At 44.1% G+C, this 16,011-nt stretch overlaps 1 protein-coding gene across 2 annotated transcripts in view; it reads right to left on the reverse strand.

The window, feature by feature from the left end:
• Positions 1–11,803: 11,803 nt before the first annotated feature.
• ABCA4 (ATP binding cassette subfamily A member 4) overlaps positions 11,804–16,011 on the reverse strand; it is a 120,806-nt gene continuing 116,598 nt past the window's right edge. Inside the window, exons 49-50 of one of the 2 annotated variants that reach the window (XM_063104333.1) lie at positions 14,743–14,829; positions 11,804–11,866 (exon numbers count right to left, since the gene is read on the reverse strand). In XM_063104333.1, the coding sequence (XP_062960403.1) occupies positions 11,804–11,866; positions 14,743–14,829 (150 nt within the window). Of the gene's footprint in view, positions 11,867–12,219; positions 12,256–14,742; positions 14,830–16,011 lie in introns of those variants that run through there. The other variant, XM_063104332.1, reaches the window with a different exon arrangement.

The following is a 16,011-nucleotide window of genomic DNA, read 5'->3' on the forward strand; positions in this document are numbered from 1 at the left end:
CATTGCCCTGGCTACACAAGATCCGAAGCAGAACAGTCCAGGGCCACTCAGGCATGGCCTTCCCTGTGGCCTCTCTTCTCAGGAGACTGTCACTTTCAGAGCCAACTCTGAGCTTTGCAGCTCTTGGGCAACAGAAGGTTACAGGAGGATTATCAAAGGATTAGGGGGCTTTGCTGAGTGAGCATGTACAGGGTACTTTCTGCCAGAGTGGTTTTTCTGAAATGGATCTGATCATGCCACCCCTCTGTGGCTCCATGCCTCCTACAGCTGTGCTTGGAAAAGTGTTACCCAACCATCCTCTGCTTCAAACTCATCCTGGGAAGGGAGGGATTATTAACAAGAAAAGTCCTGGGTCTGTACCCTGCACATTGAATATGAATTTCCGCATTCAGGGCTCAGGAACTACAGTTAAAACAAACTCCCCCAGTGATTCTTATGTTCACTAAAGCAGAAGAACCAAAGTTCACCAAAGGATAAAGTCCAAACTGCTTAACATGGAATACAAGGCCCGCCAGCATGTGCTCTGTCTGTCTTTATTTTGTCTTCTTCCTTGGAAGCACCTACCTAACCCGCCTCTCCCTGCTTCTAGCCAAACTGACCTGCCTCGCAGCTTGCCAGGGTCTCTCACAGCCACACTGCTCCCATAGCTCAGAACGCCCTCCCTCCCGGGCCCCTTCCCTCCGTCCCATTGTTGTTTTTTTGTTCTTAGCAGCCAGCTCAGTCATTGTCTCCTCAGGTTGGGTGAGCCTCCTCTACTTATCTCTCAGTGGTGCTCACACCAAATCATAGCCATTTGGGTATGTGTGTTTCCCTCCATTGGGCTGTGAGCTCCACAAGAACAGGAGCCATGTCTTGTGTGTGGTTTCCCAGTGTGCAGTATGCTTCTTGGCCCTTAGTAGGGGCTTAGAAACAGTTGGTAATAAATAAAGATCTTAAGTTAGAAACACCAGAGCTTTGAATCTATTTGGATTGAATACACCTTTATAAAACCTGAAAGGTGGTGGTTTTAAACTCTGGTCTCTAAAGGACAACAGAGATTAATAAAGAAGGGATAAACCCAGGCTATGAGATTAACCACGCACATTTAGTAAAGTTAAAATTAGAGATTCAATTAGGCATAATATATGGAACAAATTATAAATTAGAGGTACTACTACTGTGTGGCCCTGTTCTAAGGGCAAAACCATACTCACAGGGCTGGGGTTGAACTGGTGGGGACGTTGGGAATGGGAGAACCCAGGGACGGAAGCTAAGACTCTGGAGCAGAAAGGAGTCAGGTCTGAGTCAGCATTGGTAGGCATATCATGCGTGGGAGCTCCTAGACTAAGTAACTGCACCAAGATCCAAAGGCAGCCGTTGGGGCCAGAAACAAATCCTAAAGGCAGCAGTAGGGACCACAATCAACACCATCAGACAAAACTGCTCTCTGGGTGCCCTTGGGACAGGTTGGTAGGCCTCCTCAGTGAGGTTTTATAATGAAGACCTTGTTTTGAGCTGTCAACTAAAGCTTAGTTGCAGGTGCTGGGTGAGCGTTCATGGCAACATACACCTGTGGGAAGGCTGGCATCTGGGCATGCCAGTCAGGGACCCCTGATACAACACTTGCCAGCCTCCTCTCCCTGACTGTGCTATTGACCAAGGCTTTTGCGGTTTAAAAAAAGGCCACCACCCCTCTCCCTGCTCTGGCCAACTGTAAATGGCCCCTTCTTCATCTCCTACTCCCTCAAAATGAGGTCATATCATGAAATGGTGGGCCTGTGAGTTTGCGTGTCTGAAACTTTATCAACACTTCCGAAGCTGTGAGCCTTTTTCCTTTTTGCATGTACCTCGGATAGAAGATGCAGTTTCCCTAAACACCCATCTTGTGCTCACCTTTGCAGGCCTTTCAGCCTTAGCCTGACAAGCAACTCATGCCCAGCTTCCTGCATTAACTGAGTCTGTTCCCAGAGTCCCAGGGAGTGTCAGTGCTACAGTGTTTATTCCAAATGTCTCACCACTCATGTTTCCCTAGCTTTCTTTAATCTTTTTGTCTTATTAATTCCAGCTTGGCCTGTATCTGCCATTCTTTTCGCCTCATCAAAAAGTCAAATGAAACAATGTTCAGTGAATTTCCCATGGAACTGTGCCGTTGGGAAGCATGGAGAAGGCAAGTTGTCCTGTCTCCCCAGCCTCTGCCCTGGGCCTGGTGCTTCCTGCTTGATGTATGTGTACATGAGCTTGGCCTCGCGTGTTCCATCCAGTGGTGGGTGGCCTACCCTGTTCTCTCTGCACACAGCTTCAGCCTTGTTTCAACCCTTTTCCATCCTGCTCTGCTGTTCCAATCCCAAACTTTGTTTCTTACCAGTGTTTCAAGCGCTGCAATGTACCCCATTCCTTCCCATCAGCTCTTTGGCTGTAATTGTAGAAATACTGGGCTTTTGAGAAGAGAATCTGTCAGGTATCCACATGCAGTTTTGGCCTTTGCTTGGTACCTGTCTGCTTCACTGCTGTTCTTTTTAATTAAAAGGGAGAGAGGTGTAAATGAGGGCTGGAGACAGAACTGGGGCCATTAAGACTTGAGCCTGATTCTGGCTCTGGCATTGAGTTTCCCTCTGGCCATGGCAAGTTCCTCAAACCTCCTTTTTCACTGGCTCTAATGGGTAGCCTAGGCTGTTTCTTGGGAACATGTTAATATTGTTGAAAATGCAGGGCCGACCCCATGGCGCACTCGGGAGAGTGCGGCGCTGGGAGCGCAGCAGCGCTCCCGATGCAGGTTCGGATCCTATATAGGGATGGCCGGTGCGTGAGCACGGTGCAGCCGGTCACAAAAAAGACAAAAAAAAGAAAAAAAAAAAAAAGAAAATGCTAAATATTGAAAGTATCTTCTCAGCTATCTCCTCAGCCAGACAGCTGTATCCTTTGGCAAATTCCAAATTACTTTCTGTCCCTCTGGTTTTGCAAGGTCCAGAGTAGGATATCCTAGTTTTCTTCTCCCAGACTGTCTTCAGGTAGCTGGCCCATTTTTCATGAAAACAGGAACATCAGGCATGGACATTTATTAATTGTAGCTGCTTTAAAAAAAAAATTCCCAAGCAAATCTCAAGTAGAGTGTGTTTATGAAAACCAAGGCCTGTTGCCAATGAAAGATGTGTGTTTCCGCTGTGGGCCATGTGCTGTTGTGTAACATCTGATCCTTGATCCCTGGATAATATCCAGTGAGCAACTGATTTGATTTGGGGCCTACAGTTCCTTGGGAGCTGTTTGAAGCCTTGGTGGGAACTAAATGACTCTATAGAGTTTCCATCCTACTTGGTAAATATGAGAGTGCTATTGATTAATATTTAGGCTGTTTTTAAATATTTTGCTATTAGAAACAAGGCTGCAAGGAATATACCTGCATAAATCCCCATGTGCACATGTGCAGTATCTCTAAGACAAATGGGCCTAGGAGACGGTTTTGGTCAGTGGACATGCACGTCTTCAGCTTCACTAGATCTTACCAAATTGGTGTCCACACTGGTCCTAACCATGTACACTCTGCAGAAAAGGGTTAACATAGCAGGCCTGAAGCTGCTGTCTTTAGAAGGGCCTGCTTGCAACATTGACACTTGGCTGACATCTGGGAATGTGGATTTCTGGAGTACTCCCAATGTTCTTTAACTGACCAGGGTGTCTTATCTGCCTAGACTGTGCAGACAATGTGATTTGTGCTGAACCCTTGCTTTCCCTCTGGGAGTCTGGAGTTTTGGAACATTCTAGTTAAAGTGTTCTTATGTGACACAATAAAATCCTTGGGTGCTGAGTCTCTAGTAGGCTTCTCTGGGTGGAAGCATCACACACTTCACTGCATCTTTGCTGCTGGAGAATGAATGTACTCCATGTGACCCCTTATGAGAGGGAAAACGCATGGGGAGCCCATGCATGGATCCCTCCAGACACCTCCCATGCTGTTTTCCCTCATGATCCGGCTGTGTATTCTTACCATGTTGCTGTAACAAATCTTAGCCATGAGTATAACTGTACACTGAATCCTGCAAGTCCCTCTAGCATATCTCTGAACATGAGGGTGGTCTGGAGACCCCTATCACATACTCTCACCAGTGGTGAGAGTTCACATTGTCCCATGACCTTGCCAAATTCGGTATTGTTCACCTTTCTAATTTTTGCCAACCTGACAGGTGTGAAATAGTATCCCCTTGTTATTTGGATTTCATTTCCTTGATCTCTAGTGAGATTGTGCATCTTTTAAATGTTTAGGGACTATTTGAGTTTCCCCTTCTGTGAAGCGCCTCTTCATACTCTTTGCTCATTTGTCCTTTGGTTTGTTTGTTTTACTGAATCATAGAAGTTTTTTTACATCTGGGTAATAATTTTTTGTTCGTTATGCACATTGAAAATGACTTCTCCCTGTCTGTGGTCTGTCTATTTTTCAGGGTGTGTTTTGTTTTATGGAAGTTTTTCATTTTGATGTATTCAAATTAATGAGTCCTATGGGATGTGTGTGCGTGTGTGTAGGTGTGTGTGTTTTGTTGTGTGTCTTTGGAGAGGCTGTATGAAGTACTTATTAAGAATACAGGCTTGGGAGCCAGAATGTCTGGGTTTAATTCCCAGCCCCACCACTTAGGTCAAGTTAACATCTCTGAACCTTAATTCATTCATCTGTAATATGGAGATAATCACAGTTCCTGTTTATTAGGTGGTTGTAAGGATTATATGATTAAATATATCGAGTGCTTAAAACTGTCTCCGGCACATAATTCTCAGTGTTAGCGACCAACATTATTGTTTAAGAATTTTTCTTATCCCCACATGATGAAAACAGTATCTTATGTTTTCTTCCTAAATTTTTCAAGTTTGGCTTTTCAAAGATGGTCTTTGGTACTCCTCCCTTTCTTCTTTTGATCCCTTCCTTTCCTGAACAAATCATTCTTAAGGCTGTTAGGTGGAGAGGAACAGGGTAGGTGCCCATATGGGGCTAAGGGGGAGCCTCAGTGGCCTTGAGCAGGAGTAGAATCCCAAGTGAGGTGAGGGGGGTGTGCATGGAGGAAGGTGCCCTGGTGTGGGAAGTAAGACCCCGATCAGGAGGGGGTGGCCCAGGTGTGGAGTCAGAGCCTGAGCAGGGAAAAGAAAGTGTGAGTAAGGGAAAAGGGAAAGTTGTGAGGTGGGATCCATGGTGGTGGGGAGACAGTGGGAGAGATGGGAGATGCGTTACATCCAGGGTCAATCAAATAAGTAAATATGTAGGTAAATATATTAATGATAGTGGAGGCCAGGCTGTCAGGAAAGGGAGCTAAAAATATGGAAAGGGAGAAAATTGAAGTGAACTCTGGTGTTAGATTGGAATTGGAGGTATTGGTGTGAACTCATAATTGTCAGTATATACATTGATATGTAGAGGAATAGACATGTAAATGGATATCTGTCTACACATGCATATATACATATTCTCTCCCTGTCCACCGAGAGAGCCTAGATCGTGGCTTCTATAACGCACCTTCATTAAAAGGAACCAGGACTCCTTGGGGGAATGGTTGATTCTGGGCTGGGAAATGGCAAGATGAACCTGGAACATCTTGTGCCAGAGAGCAAGTAAGTGCTCACTGAATAATGTGAAACACGGCAAAAAGACACAGAAGCCATCTCGACAGATTTCCACTGGCTAAGTCAGGGGCAAATTGAGCAATAAAATAAATAATACAGTAAAGAATGAAATCCATCGAATGAAATAGAAACTGTGAATTCGTACAGCCGTAAATAAATAAATGAATGTACTAAGCATTTGACGAAGAAGGGATCATTTACATGGTATTATAGTACCTCCCCATAAAATGCTTATTAATTACAAAGGGAGAAAGGATAGTTTTATGGTGTAGAAGACTGGCAGACCTCCCCATAAAGTGATCAAAGTTAACATCTGTAGTAACGGCTCAAATTGAAATTGCATGCCCTCTAATAGGGTGCGACCGAAAGGTCACAGTATCACTTCTGAGATATTCCTGCCAAAGACACATAACCTGAGTCTCATTATGAGGAAACATCAGACAAGCCCACATCGAACAACACCACAAAATAACCGGCCTATAATCTTCAAAAGACTGAGGAACTCTTCCAAACTAAAGGAGACCGAGAAGACATGCCAGCTAAATGCAACATGCAATTCTGACTTGGATCCTTTCAGAATAAAGGACATTATTGGATAATTTTTGAGACTTGACTGGGGCCTGAGGACTAGATGGTGATGACGTATCCATGTTGCTTTTCTAATATTAATGGTTGTATTGCAGTCATGTAGGAACATGTTCTTGTTTGAAGGAAATATGAAACCATTCAAGGGCAATGAGGCTTCAGGTTGGTGGCTTTCTCTTAACTGGTTCAGATAAAATTCTTCCTATTACACTTGCAACTTTTCTGTAAATTCGTGATTGTTTCACAATTTAAAAGTTATTTTACATAAAATGACTTTTTATTTTTTAAAAAGAGTAGTTTGATCCACTTGGAACTTGTCTTCATGTATGGTGTGAGATAGAGAGAACTAATTTTATTTTTTTATATTTTCATGTAGATAACCAGTTGTTAAATATAAATTTAAAAAGTGAAATTTAGAGAGAAAGATATTCTAGGCAGAGGGAAGAGAATGATTAAAGACAGGGAGATAGGAGTATGAGGATCAAATTTTAGGGGTTTGGTTTGGCTTACTTATAACTTATATATGGACTGACAAGGGTTAAAGCTGGAAGGGTAGATTGGGGCCAAATCATAAAAAGCCTTTATTGCCAAAATAAGGGTTTTGTTCTTAATCCTGTAGGTTATGGGAACCATTGAAAACCCTAGTAAGCAAATGTTCCTTTGGGAAGCCTTCTCTGCTCCCTCCTGCTTCTTGCTAGTCAGGATTGAGTGTGCTTCCTTAGGGCTCCTATAATTCATTCATTCATCTTCCCTCTGTCTCTCCCTCTCTTCTTCCCCCTCTCCTTCTCTCTCTCGATTGCATTGACCTGATCTATTTCTGGGACAGCTTTCCAACCAGAGTGACGCTAGGCCTTTTTCTTGTCTCCTGGTGGCTAGCACAGTGCCTGGCTCATAGTAGGTATTCAATAGTGGTTACTGAACAGACCTCAAGAGCTAAATTTCAAGAAGCAGGGTATAGTATCAATGGATGCGGGAGAGGACAGGCCAGCCCACATGGAAGCTGGAATATAACCCAGGCAGGAAATAGTAAAGGCCTGTGTCAGAGAAAGAGCAGTGCTAAAAGTAAGGCAAGGACAGTTGGGAATGACCTTGTAGGATTGGAAGCTGTTTCCTGGCAAATGGTGGAATGTGGGGGAGGGGCAGTGGAGGAGGAGGAAGAGGAGGATTCTGAGGTTTTAAGCCTCTAGGATGGGGAGAAGAGTCATGCCTATAATTGAAACAGGAAAATTAGTCAGTTCAGAATCTCAGAGAGTGAGGACAATTAAAATAACAAAAAGTGTAAAGTTTAGCATTCTGTAGTTGTCAAAGCTCATCATCTTTCCCCAAGAGCCAAAATTTAAAAATAAATCAAACTACTGACTTTGCTATTTTGTTCCTATTGAGCTTCTTCGGCCGTCAGCTGAGGGAGAGAGCATGGATGTTCGGCCCCCAGACCCCTGCTGTTAGGTAGGAATTGATGCTGTGCCCAGGAGGTGTGCTGTTGCATGAAGCCAGGTGGACAGAAGAGGCTGGTAGAAACCCACGCTCAGTTACACCTTCCTGTAGGCTGGCTGCTGTCGCTAGTTATTGCTAAGGATCATCTTGTACTCTGTGGCATCAATCAAGATTGTACCCATTCTCTGTCCTTAAAACATCTGCTGTCTCAGCTAAACTGGAGTTACTTGAAGTCCCTATTATAAAACAGAGGAAAGGGAACAAGTGGTATTGGGGGTTCCTAAAAGGCACTGGGAGCTGCTTTGGATGTCCCTCCAACACTAACCTCCGATTTCTCGCTAGAACAGGGGTGGGAAGAGCATGGCCTGTGGGCCACCTGCAGCCTTGCCCATTCCTTCATGTGTTGTCTGTGGCTGCTTCCTGCTACAACAGCCTAGTCTGCACAGTTGCTAGCAGAGACTGTATGACCTGCAAAGTTGAAAGTATTCACTACAGGGCCCTTTACAGAAAAAGTTTGCCGATCCCCACATTAGAATGTTAACATAAAGACAGACGTGTGTCTTGTTTGCTGCTTTGTTCCCAGAATATGGAGCACTGAATGCTTTTTGCCCCTCTTCTGCCCTCTGTTTCCTCTCTCCTCTCCCTTCTCTCTGACTCTGTTGCTTCTCTGGTAGCTGTAAGAGGACCGACTCAGCAGTCAGTATCATTCACAACCAAAGAGACTACCAAGCTCTGCTGGAAAATGAGGAGAGAACCATGGCCAAGCTGAGTGCCTAGAATGCTGCCTTACAGGTGCTGTCCATGCAGTGCTTTGTAGATGAGATGTGCCCCTGCAACCTAGCACGACCCAAGACTGTGGGGTTTGGCCACAACAAGTTATAGTCCCTCACAAAATTTACTAAAGTACAAAACCAAGAGGCGGGCCGTATTCTGAGCAAAGCTTCACTCGTGGAACACATACATCTGAACCTCAGTATCAGGCACCTGTTTAGAAATTTCAGTGTGCATCATGATGAGCTGGAGCCCCAAGGAGAGCACCTTTTGGGGGTCCTCAATGCTTTAAGTTATAAACCAAGCTAAAAACCCTGCTAAATAATGACCTTTGTAATGACTAGGTTCGAATATTGACTTCTTAGCTTCCTTGGAGTTCCACATTGGCCTGTGGTGGTGCAGAGCTGGCTGCCCCCTGTATCACCCCCCTCTTCTTCCCTCCCCTGTCTTCCCAAGGGACCTCACAGGCCCTGCCTGAGTAGACACCACCCTGCACGATCAAGAAAAAACCCTGATCCACGAAAGAGTCCCATGCAGGCCCTAGAAGCAGACTTTAGATCATTTGGACAGGGAATCCCAGGGTTCTGGGTCCAGTAGGAATGTCCCCTGGGACTTGTGGACTCTTTGCCCTGTGACAGTGAAGCAACCAGGGGACAAAAGTGGGTCCACAGGGAAGGCTGGATGGCAGCCAAGCAACTTAATTTATCTGGGACTTAGTTTCCTTGTCCATTAAAACAATGTAAACAAAACAATTATACAAAGGCTTAGTTTTTGAACCACTGAGATATTTTCTAGCTCTATAAGCCCATGGTTTTATGAATCTAAAACTTCTAGTATCTATGCTTTCCCCAACTTGACAATTACCTTGGACAAAATGTGGTAGCAATTCTCCCCTGTAAATATCACAAGTCATGAACTGTTAATCTCAAGGGCCCTGCTGAGGCATTGGATACCCACGTTGAGGAAACCAAGCCCCAGAAAGCCTGGGCCCAGTGGTCTGAGTCCTTCTGGTACCTGAAACAGCTATCCCACAAGGCCGGCACCGCCATATTTCTAGGGGAAGCCTTCTGCCTTTCTCCAGATGCCCTACAGGCCTGTTGGTGCAGAACTTCCTCCTTGCTGGCCGCAGTGCAAGAACCCAGGCTGTCACAGAGACCCTTTCCTCCAAGACCCGAGTGTTGCCAATGGTCGTCTGCTCCACTTTTCCCTTCCCGTCTCTTTAGGCGAGCTGTAGTGGCAGGCACAGGTGAAGCTCTCTGTGAGCTTTGTACTCATAGTAAAAGACACTTGTCTTTTGACCTCAGCTATTCTACAATTATGAACTCGCCAAAGAAGAACCAGAAGTTTAGAGAGTCTGACAGCAAGTTATATGCCTGGAACATTTCCTTGGTGGTCTTGTTTTCTGAATTGAGTCTCCAATTCCTCCTCCTCTTCTTTATAAATCTTTCTTATTAAACCAGACTGGGGGATCTGTCAATAAATTAACATGTTCTCAGGAGATCTGAGCAAAGCTTACATCTTGAACACTCCTCAAACCCAAGCAAACTTCAAGTATGTCTTTTCCTCCTAGACTTTTTTCCTGATTGCTTTTGGTGATTAAGCATGGCATCCCTGTTGCTCCGTCTGCCCTTTGCTGCTTTTTGGAGGCATCATTTTCTTGAACTTATTTCTTTTTTTTTGTATATTTTTTTGCTGGGTTTTCATAGTTTGCTGGGTTTTGAGTTTAGAAAGTATTTGTTGAGTATTTTCTGTGTGGCAGGAGCTGGACAAAAAAAGACACAGACCTTGCTCTTGGAGAGCTCAGGTGTAGTGGAGACAGAAGGTAAACTGAGATTCCCCCCAAAGAGGTGGTGAGAGGATTTTACCCGAACCCAACTCTTTTCAGTCCTTGATGCCTTTCCGAAACTCTCACAACTCACATGAATGTCTGCTAGTCCCTCCTCCTTGTTTAGTCTTCTTTCCTGTGTAGCTGCTAATCTAAATTACAAAATTTAAATTGCCAGCATGCAACAGTGTGACGTAAGTATCAACAGCACACTCTTGGGCTTTTCCAACTTCTATTCTGACCCTGGTTAAAAGGGCTTATAGTTTTGGTCATTGGTAGATTTAAAAAATAGTCAAAACCAGACTAAGCTGTGAAGCTACCAAAGTAGTTCTGTCATCTCGATCGGCAGTTATTGGCCTAGCATTGATTAGCTGCAAAGCGGCAAGCCAGTGGCTGTGCAGGATTTAAAGCTGTGTAGCCCTCTGCCCTCTGTCTGCCTCTGGAGAAGCTGAGGTACAAATTTTTCCACCTTGTGCTCACTTTCTTCCATGTCATCTTCTCGGTAACAGCTACTAGGCCTCAGCATCTTTCTCTTCCCTTTCCTTCCCCCAACCGCCAACTCTGGAGAATATCTACAGTATAACATGGGTTGAGCAGCATTGCTCTAGAAAGCGTCACACAGCAAAGCCTTCTGCAGGTCATGGAAGGGGACTGACCTGGCAAGAACATCCATTTGCTCTCCTCATCCACAAGTCTTTTGAAAGGTTTGGATTAAAACTACTATTTCCTGATTCTTGGTGAGCTTTTATGTGAACAACTAGATGTCCTGAGAGCCATTCCCTTCTAACACCACCCCAGAAGACACACACTTCAGCTCTGTGGAAAAGGCACAACATAGTATGAATGAGGCCTTGGCTTCTTTAAACGGTTATAAAGACATGTCTCATATCCAACCAAGGACCAGCTCTCACCTGCCCATGCCTCTTTGTCTTCTGTCCTAATTATATGTATGAGGTAGGCACTCAAATAATCTGGGCAAACAAACGTGAAACGTAGATTCAAATAATACCTAACTGACAGTGGATAATGTTTACATGCATTGCCAGCTGGGTGTTCTCTTCAAACCCTACAAAGACTTGATATGGACCATTAAGACTAGTCCATTCACTTCTACCCAGTGTGGCAGATTCTTGCCATGACTAGCACTCCTGTGGCAGTAACTCTCACAGGAGCTTACGATAATGACAGGGAGCTGCACACACCCACAGGGAATGTCTAAAACTATACTAGATAGCACACATGCAGGAGATCAGTGAATTAGGATAGTTTGTGATGAGTCCATTTGCATTTTATTTCTCCTTGAAGACAACACACACACGCACACAGGTGCATAAACAGAGAGAGAAAGAGAGAGAGAGAGAAAGCAGATCCACTTGAAATGAGAGTGATACCAAAGCCAAACCTACTAGTGGGATGGACTGGGATTTCTGTTTCTGTGGTCTGGATGAGGAGGGTTTTGTATTGGTTTGGCTGGTCGGTTTCACCATCAGGTGTTCCAGGGGAGCAAGTCAGTTTTCGTTTCCTTCTGAAAGAGCCTCCTTTTGAGTTTGCTGCATGCTCCTCATGTGTTTGTTTTCTGCTGCAGGGGGATCATGTATGCTGGCTGGTTCATTCAGATGTCCCCATGGGCAAAGGCTCCTGCACCTCCTGCTGCCCAGAGCTCCTTTCTGGCTGTGGGGAATGAGCAGTGTGGAAGGAGATCAGGCCTGTGGAAGGAGATCAGATGGACTCTTGTCATCTTGGTTTTAGATTTTAAAAGATAAAGAGTTGTCAATCAGTCTCTGAAGGAAGCTCAGCTGAGGGCACTGTGATTCTATCAGATCACAGGTGGTGGGCCACATTCGCTTCCTTCTCTGTGAAATGATCAGAACAATCTCTCAGATCCCCCTGAGTCTAAGATCTAGACATTTGTTACAAAGACTCACACCCCTGTGTGCACCCATGCTTACATCTTGGATTGTTTTTTAGCCCCAGAAAGTTACCATGCCCTTACCATCTTAAAAGCCGAGAAGTCATAATTTAGGTCAGCCCTGAGGTGCAGAATTCCCTTTGACCACTTCCTACACAGATGGCTCCTAGGAAGCATAGAAGTATGACTGGGGGGATGAGAGGATGGGGAGAGAGTTGAGCTGGAGTTCAGGATAGCAGGCCCCAGATCAAAGCTCAGGCACTAAGTCGGGCTTCTTGAGAAGTGGGCACCAAGGTGACCTTTCTAACTGGAGAGACACTGTCTCCAGTAATAAAGTACAGATTGAATTCTGAAACTAATACCCAGCTGTGGGGTGGGGAGTGTGGGCAAGGAGAGGGTTGAATAAGGACTTGCCCAGTCTAGACAAAACTTGGTTTTGCTGTAGTTTATCCAATTATCTGGTTTGAGATCACACATCCCCTTAAGATGACTAATGCAGTATTTAGGGCTGAGAACATGCTTTGAGGTGGTGCAAGGATCCCAATCAAGGCTGTGGGTACTGCTGAAACTAATTGATAAGGATAAAAGTTACATGGGGAAACTGTAACAATGCATAAGAGTAAGGATCAGAAACTGATCTGAGTTAATCCTGATTTTGGAAAGTACATGTGATGGTCATGCAGTTATTAACTCATTTAGGATGTTTCTAAATTGACTGGTCATATACAAACCACTTATCTACCAAAACCTTGACCCTCTCCTGTTTTCATAAATTTGGTTGTGAGATTACATATGATCTAATCCCAAAAGACATTTTCCAGGACTGAGTCCTTCAAAAAATTTAAGAATGCTCTTGATAAGCAGATGCACTGATCTCTAGATAACAGAACGTCTGTGTGGTTCCTGCTCACAACCTGGAGCTGTGAAACCATCAGTCTGCTGAACTTCCTGAAGCTTAGCTCTCACATTTGCTAAGGAGCAAGTTGTGAATGTTATCTAGAGCTCCTTGAGAGAAATTACCTTTTTCTTGTTTGTAGGATACTTTAAGAAAAATCATTTTCAAAGTGGTTTAATATAAACAAGAATGTAATTACTATTTGTTTCACGACAGACTTATTTATATGTAACGCTATACAGAAGGATTTTTGCAAACCTATGTAAAAATAGTACGTCATAAGGTCAGAGTTAGGTTTTTAATAAAAAAATTACTATAAAGATATACCAATTTAATAAATGTGTTGCAGTAGATTTTCTAACATTTGTAAGCAAAAACGTGTCATAGTAGAAACGCAATAGAAAAATGATCACCTCCAATAAGGGGAAAAGTTTGGAATTAACTGCTGCAGCTCATAGAACATCAGCGCCCCTGGCCTGGCCTGAGGTGATCTGGTATTAGCCCTTCAAGAGGGAATGTGCCCAGTGGGGGTGGGGATACCATTGGTAGTTCGAGGAAACAATATTGCTGCTCAGTGATGTATTCTGAGTTAAAAAGGCATTCATAACTGCACATGCTTTTCAAAGAATAACTTTCAACTAGTGTCAACAGCAGCTACAAGATCTATAAGTAATAAACAGTGTCTGAAAAATCTCAGCAAAACTAACCTTCCCTGGACAGGTGCCTTTGCTTAGGCATTTCTGGGCCCTCTGGGGGTTGGGGGGTGGGGTGACAAAATTAACCTTGCTAAGTAGCCATTAGGTCTGTACTGGTCAAGAGGAAGAGGAAAAATTTGTCACAGGTACTGCCTTAGAAAGCATTTCAATCATTAGCTATATTTGGTTTTTCTTGCAATCAAGAAATTGATCAGGAGGAATGAGAACTTTATGGGAAATAAGGTTTTGCATATTTTTGCTCATGGGAAAAATGCTTTGATTTGATTTGATTTACTTTCCAGGTAAGTCAGGAGAGAGTGTCTGAATTAATTCATTCCTTTAAAAATCCTAGGCTTAAACCAAGGCACCTGGATGCAGCTGCCTCCTCCAGTGCTTTCTCTAGCCCTGTCTTTCTGGGGAGCTGGGATCACATGGGCACTGTGCCAGGGCAGGAACCCAGGAGCACCAGTCCCAAGAGCTATCACAGGCCAGGACGCACACCTTCTACTGCTCTTCTTCCATTATCTTGATATTTTTATAAGGAACAAAGAGCTCCCTTCCTACAACAGACAATAATCCTTAATCTAACCAAATGTGTCCACCAGGGACATGGCATACCAGTTAATTCCCTTCCTTTGAAACTCAAACGTATGACCAGACATAGATGTCAGGTACCCAACAGCCAAAACCTTCTAATATTCTCTCCTACCTTCTCTGCTTTCTATTTCCAAACTCCAAGGTGTTAGCTTTTTTTTTTTTCCTTGTTGTAAGCAAAACCAAGAAAGTTCTTTTCAAAAATGCTCTCGTACCATCCAAATGGTTTCTTGGTTACAACAGGAGCCACAGAGCTACTGATTGAAAAGTCCTTCAGTGCAGAACTGGTGGGGAGTGGCAGGGATGCAGCAAGGACGTGGCGGAGATGTGAGGATGTGGTGTAGGTGTGGCTCTCTGCAGGAGGCATATCTGAGCCTTGGGGCACTTCAGGACCAGCTGGACCCCTGAGCTGAGGATCTGCCTCAAGCAGTGGGCTATGAAAGAGTGGGGGTACCTTGGCTTGACGGCTGGCTCCGGCAGCTCGAGGGTGCAGAGGGAGGTCATGAGTTTCAGTCTGCTGTTTAGCAAAATTCACAAATACCTGGAGGCAAGAGAAGAACAAGAACAGGTAGATGCTACCAGAAAAACGGCACCCAGCACCCACCTACCCACTTTGCTCTCTATTTTTCACATTTAACATACAGCCCTGCTGGTGTGGCTGTGTCCTACCCAGGGGGCCTGGCCCATCCTCAGAAGCCTGGCCACCAGTGCTCCAACAGGGCTTGCTTCTTAGACTCCCAAGCTAAGTCAAGGGAGGTCCCTGTTGGTGGACTCAAAGGACTAAGGGCACTAGATGCTGGGGTAACCAAGGCAAGGCGGATTCTTGGCTAGCAGTGTTCATCTCATTCTTGCAAGAAGAAACAAACAAAAAAAGTAATTGATCTCTCTTCTGTTCTTCATTTGGTGTCCAGTGTGGCCACGACTCATGCTCAAGCCTTTTACCTGCTTAAAGCTGACAAGGACATATGGGTGGGCCAGCTCCTTAAGAGTCCATAGAGACACCTGTTTCCATTGCTTTAGTGAACCGTCTTTAAGGATGTTTATTAAAAAACAGAAAAACAAAATTAAAAAAACCTAGATACAACCCAAATGTCGATTGATAAATGAATGGATGGATAAGCAAAATGTGGCACGTACATATAAGGGAATATTATTCATCCTTAAAAAGCAAGGAAATTCCCACACATGCTACAACATGCATGAACCTTGAAGACATTACACTAAGTGAAATAAGCCAGTGATTCCACTTATATGAGGTACCCAGTGTAGTTGGATTCATAGAGACAGAAAGTGGAACAGTGGTTGCCAGGGCTGGGGAGGAGGAGAGAATGGGGGCTTAGTGTCTAATGGCCACACAGTTTCAGCTGTGCAAGATGAAAACAGTTCTGGCGATGGATGGTGGTGAGGGTTGCACAGAAATGTGAATGTGCTAAATGCCACTGAACTGTACGCTTAAAATTGGTTGAACAGGCCAATTTCATGTTATACATATCTTACCACAATAAAAAAGTGACTGCATTTTTTAAAAACCCACACATGGAGCACATGTTTATCAAAACTCACTGAACTGTACATTTAAAATGGGTGTGTTATATATATATATAATATTTATATATGTGTGTTATATATATACCAAAGTATACATTGGTAAAGCTGATTTGAAAAGAAAAAAAAGCCACCACCACAAGCAAGAATAAAATAACATGTCATAGCGAAGTGGTAA

Source organism: Cynocephalus volans, chromosome 8 (genome assembly GCF_027409185.1).
Source record: "Cynocephalus volans isolate mCynVol1 chromosome 8, mCynVol1.pri, whole genome shotgun sequence".
Lineage (NCBI taxonomy): Eukaryota > Metazoa > Chordata > Mammalia > Dermoptera > Cynocephalidae > Cynocephalus > Cynocephalus volans.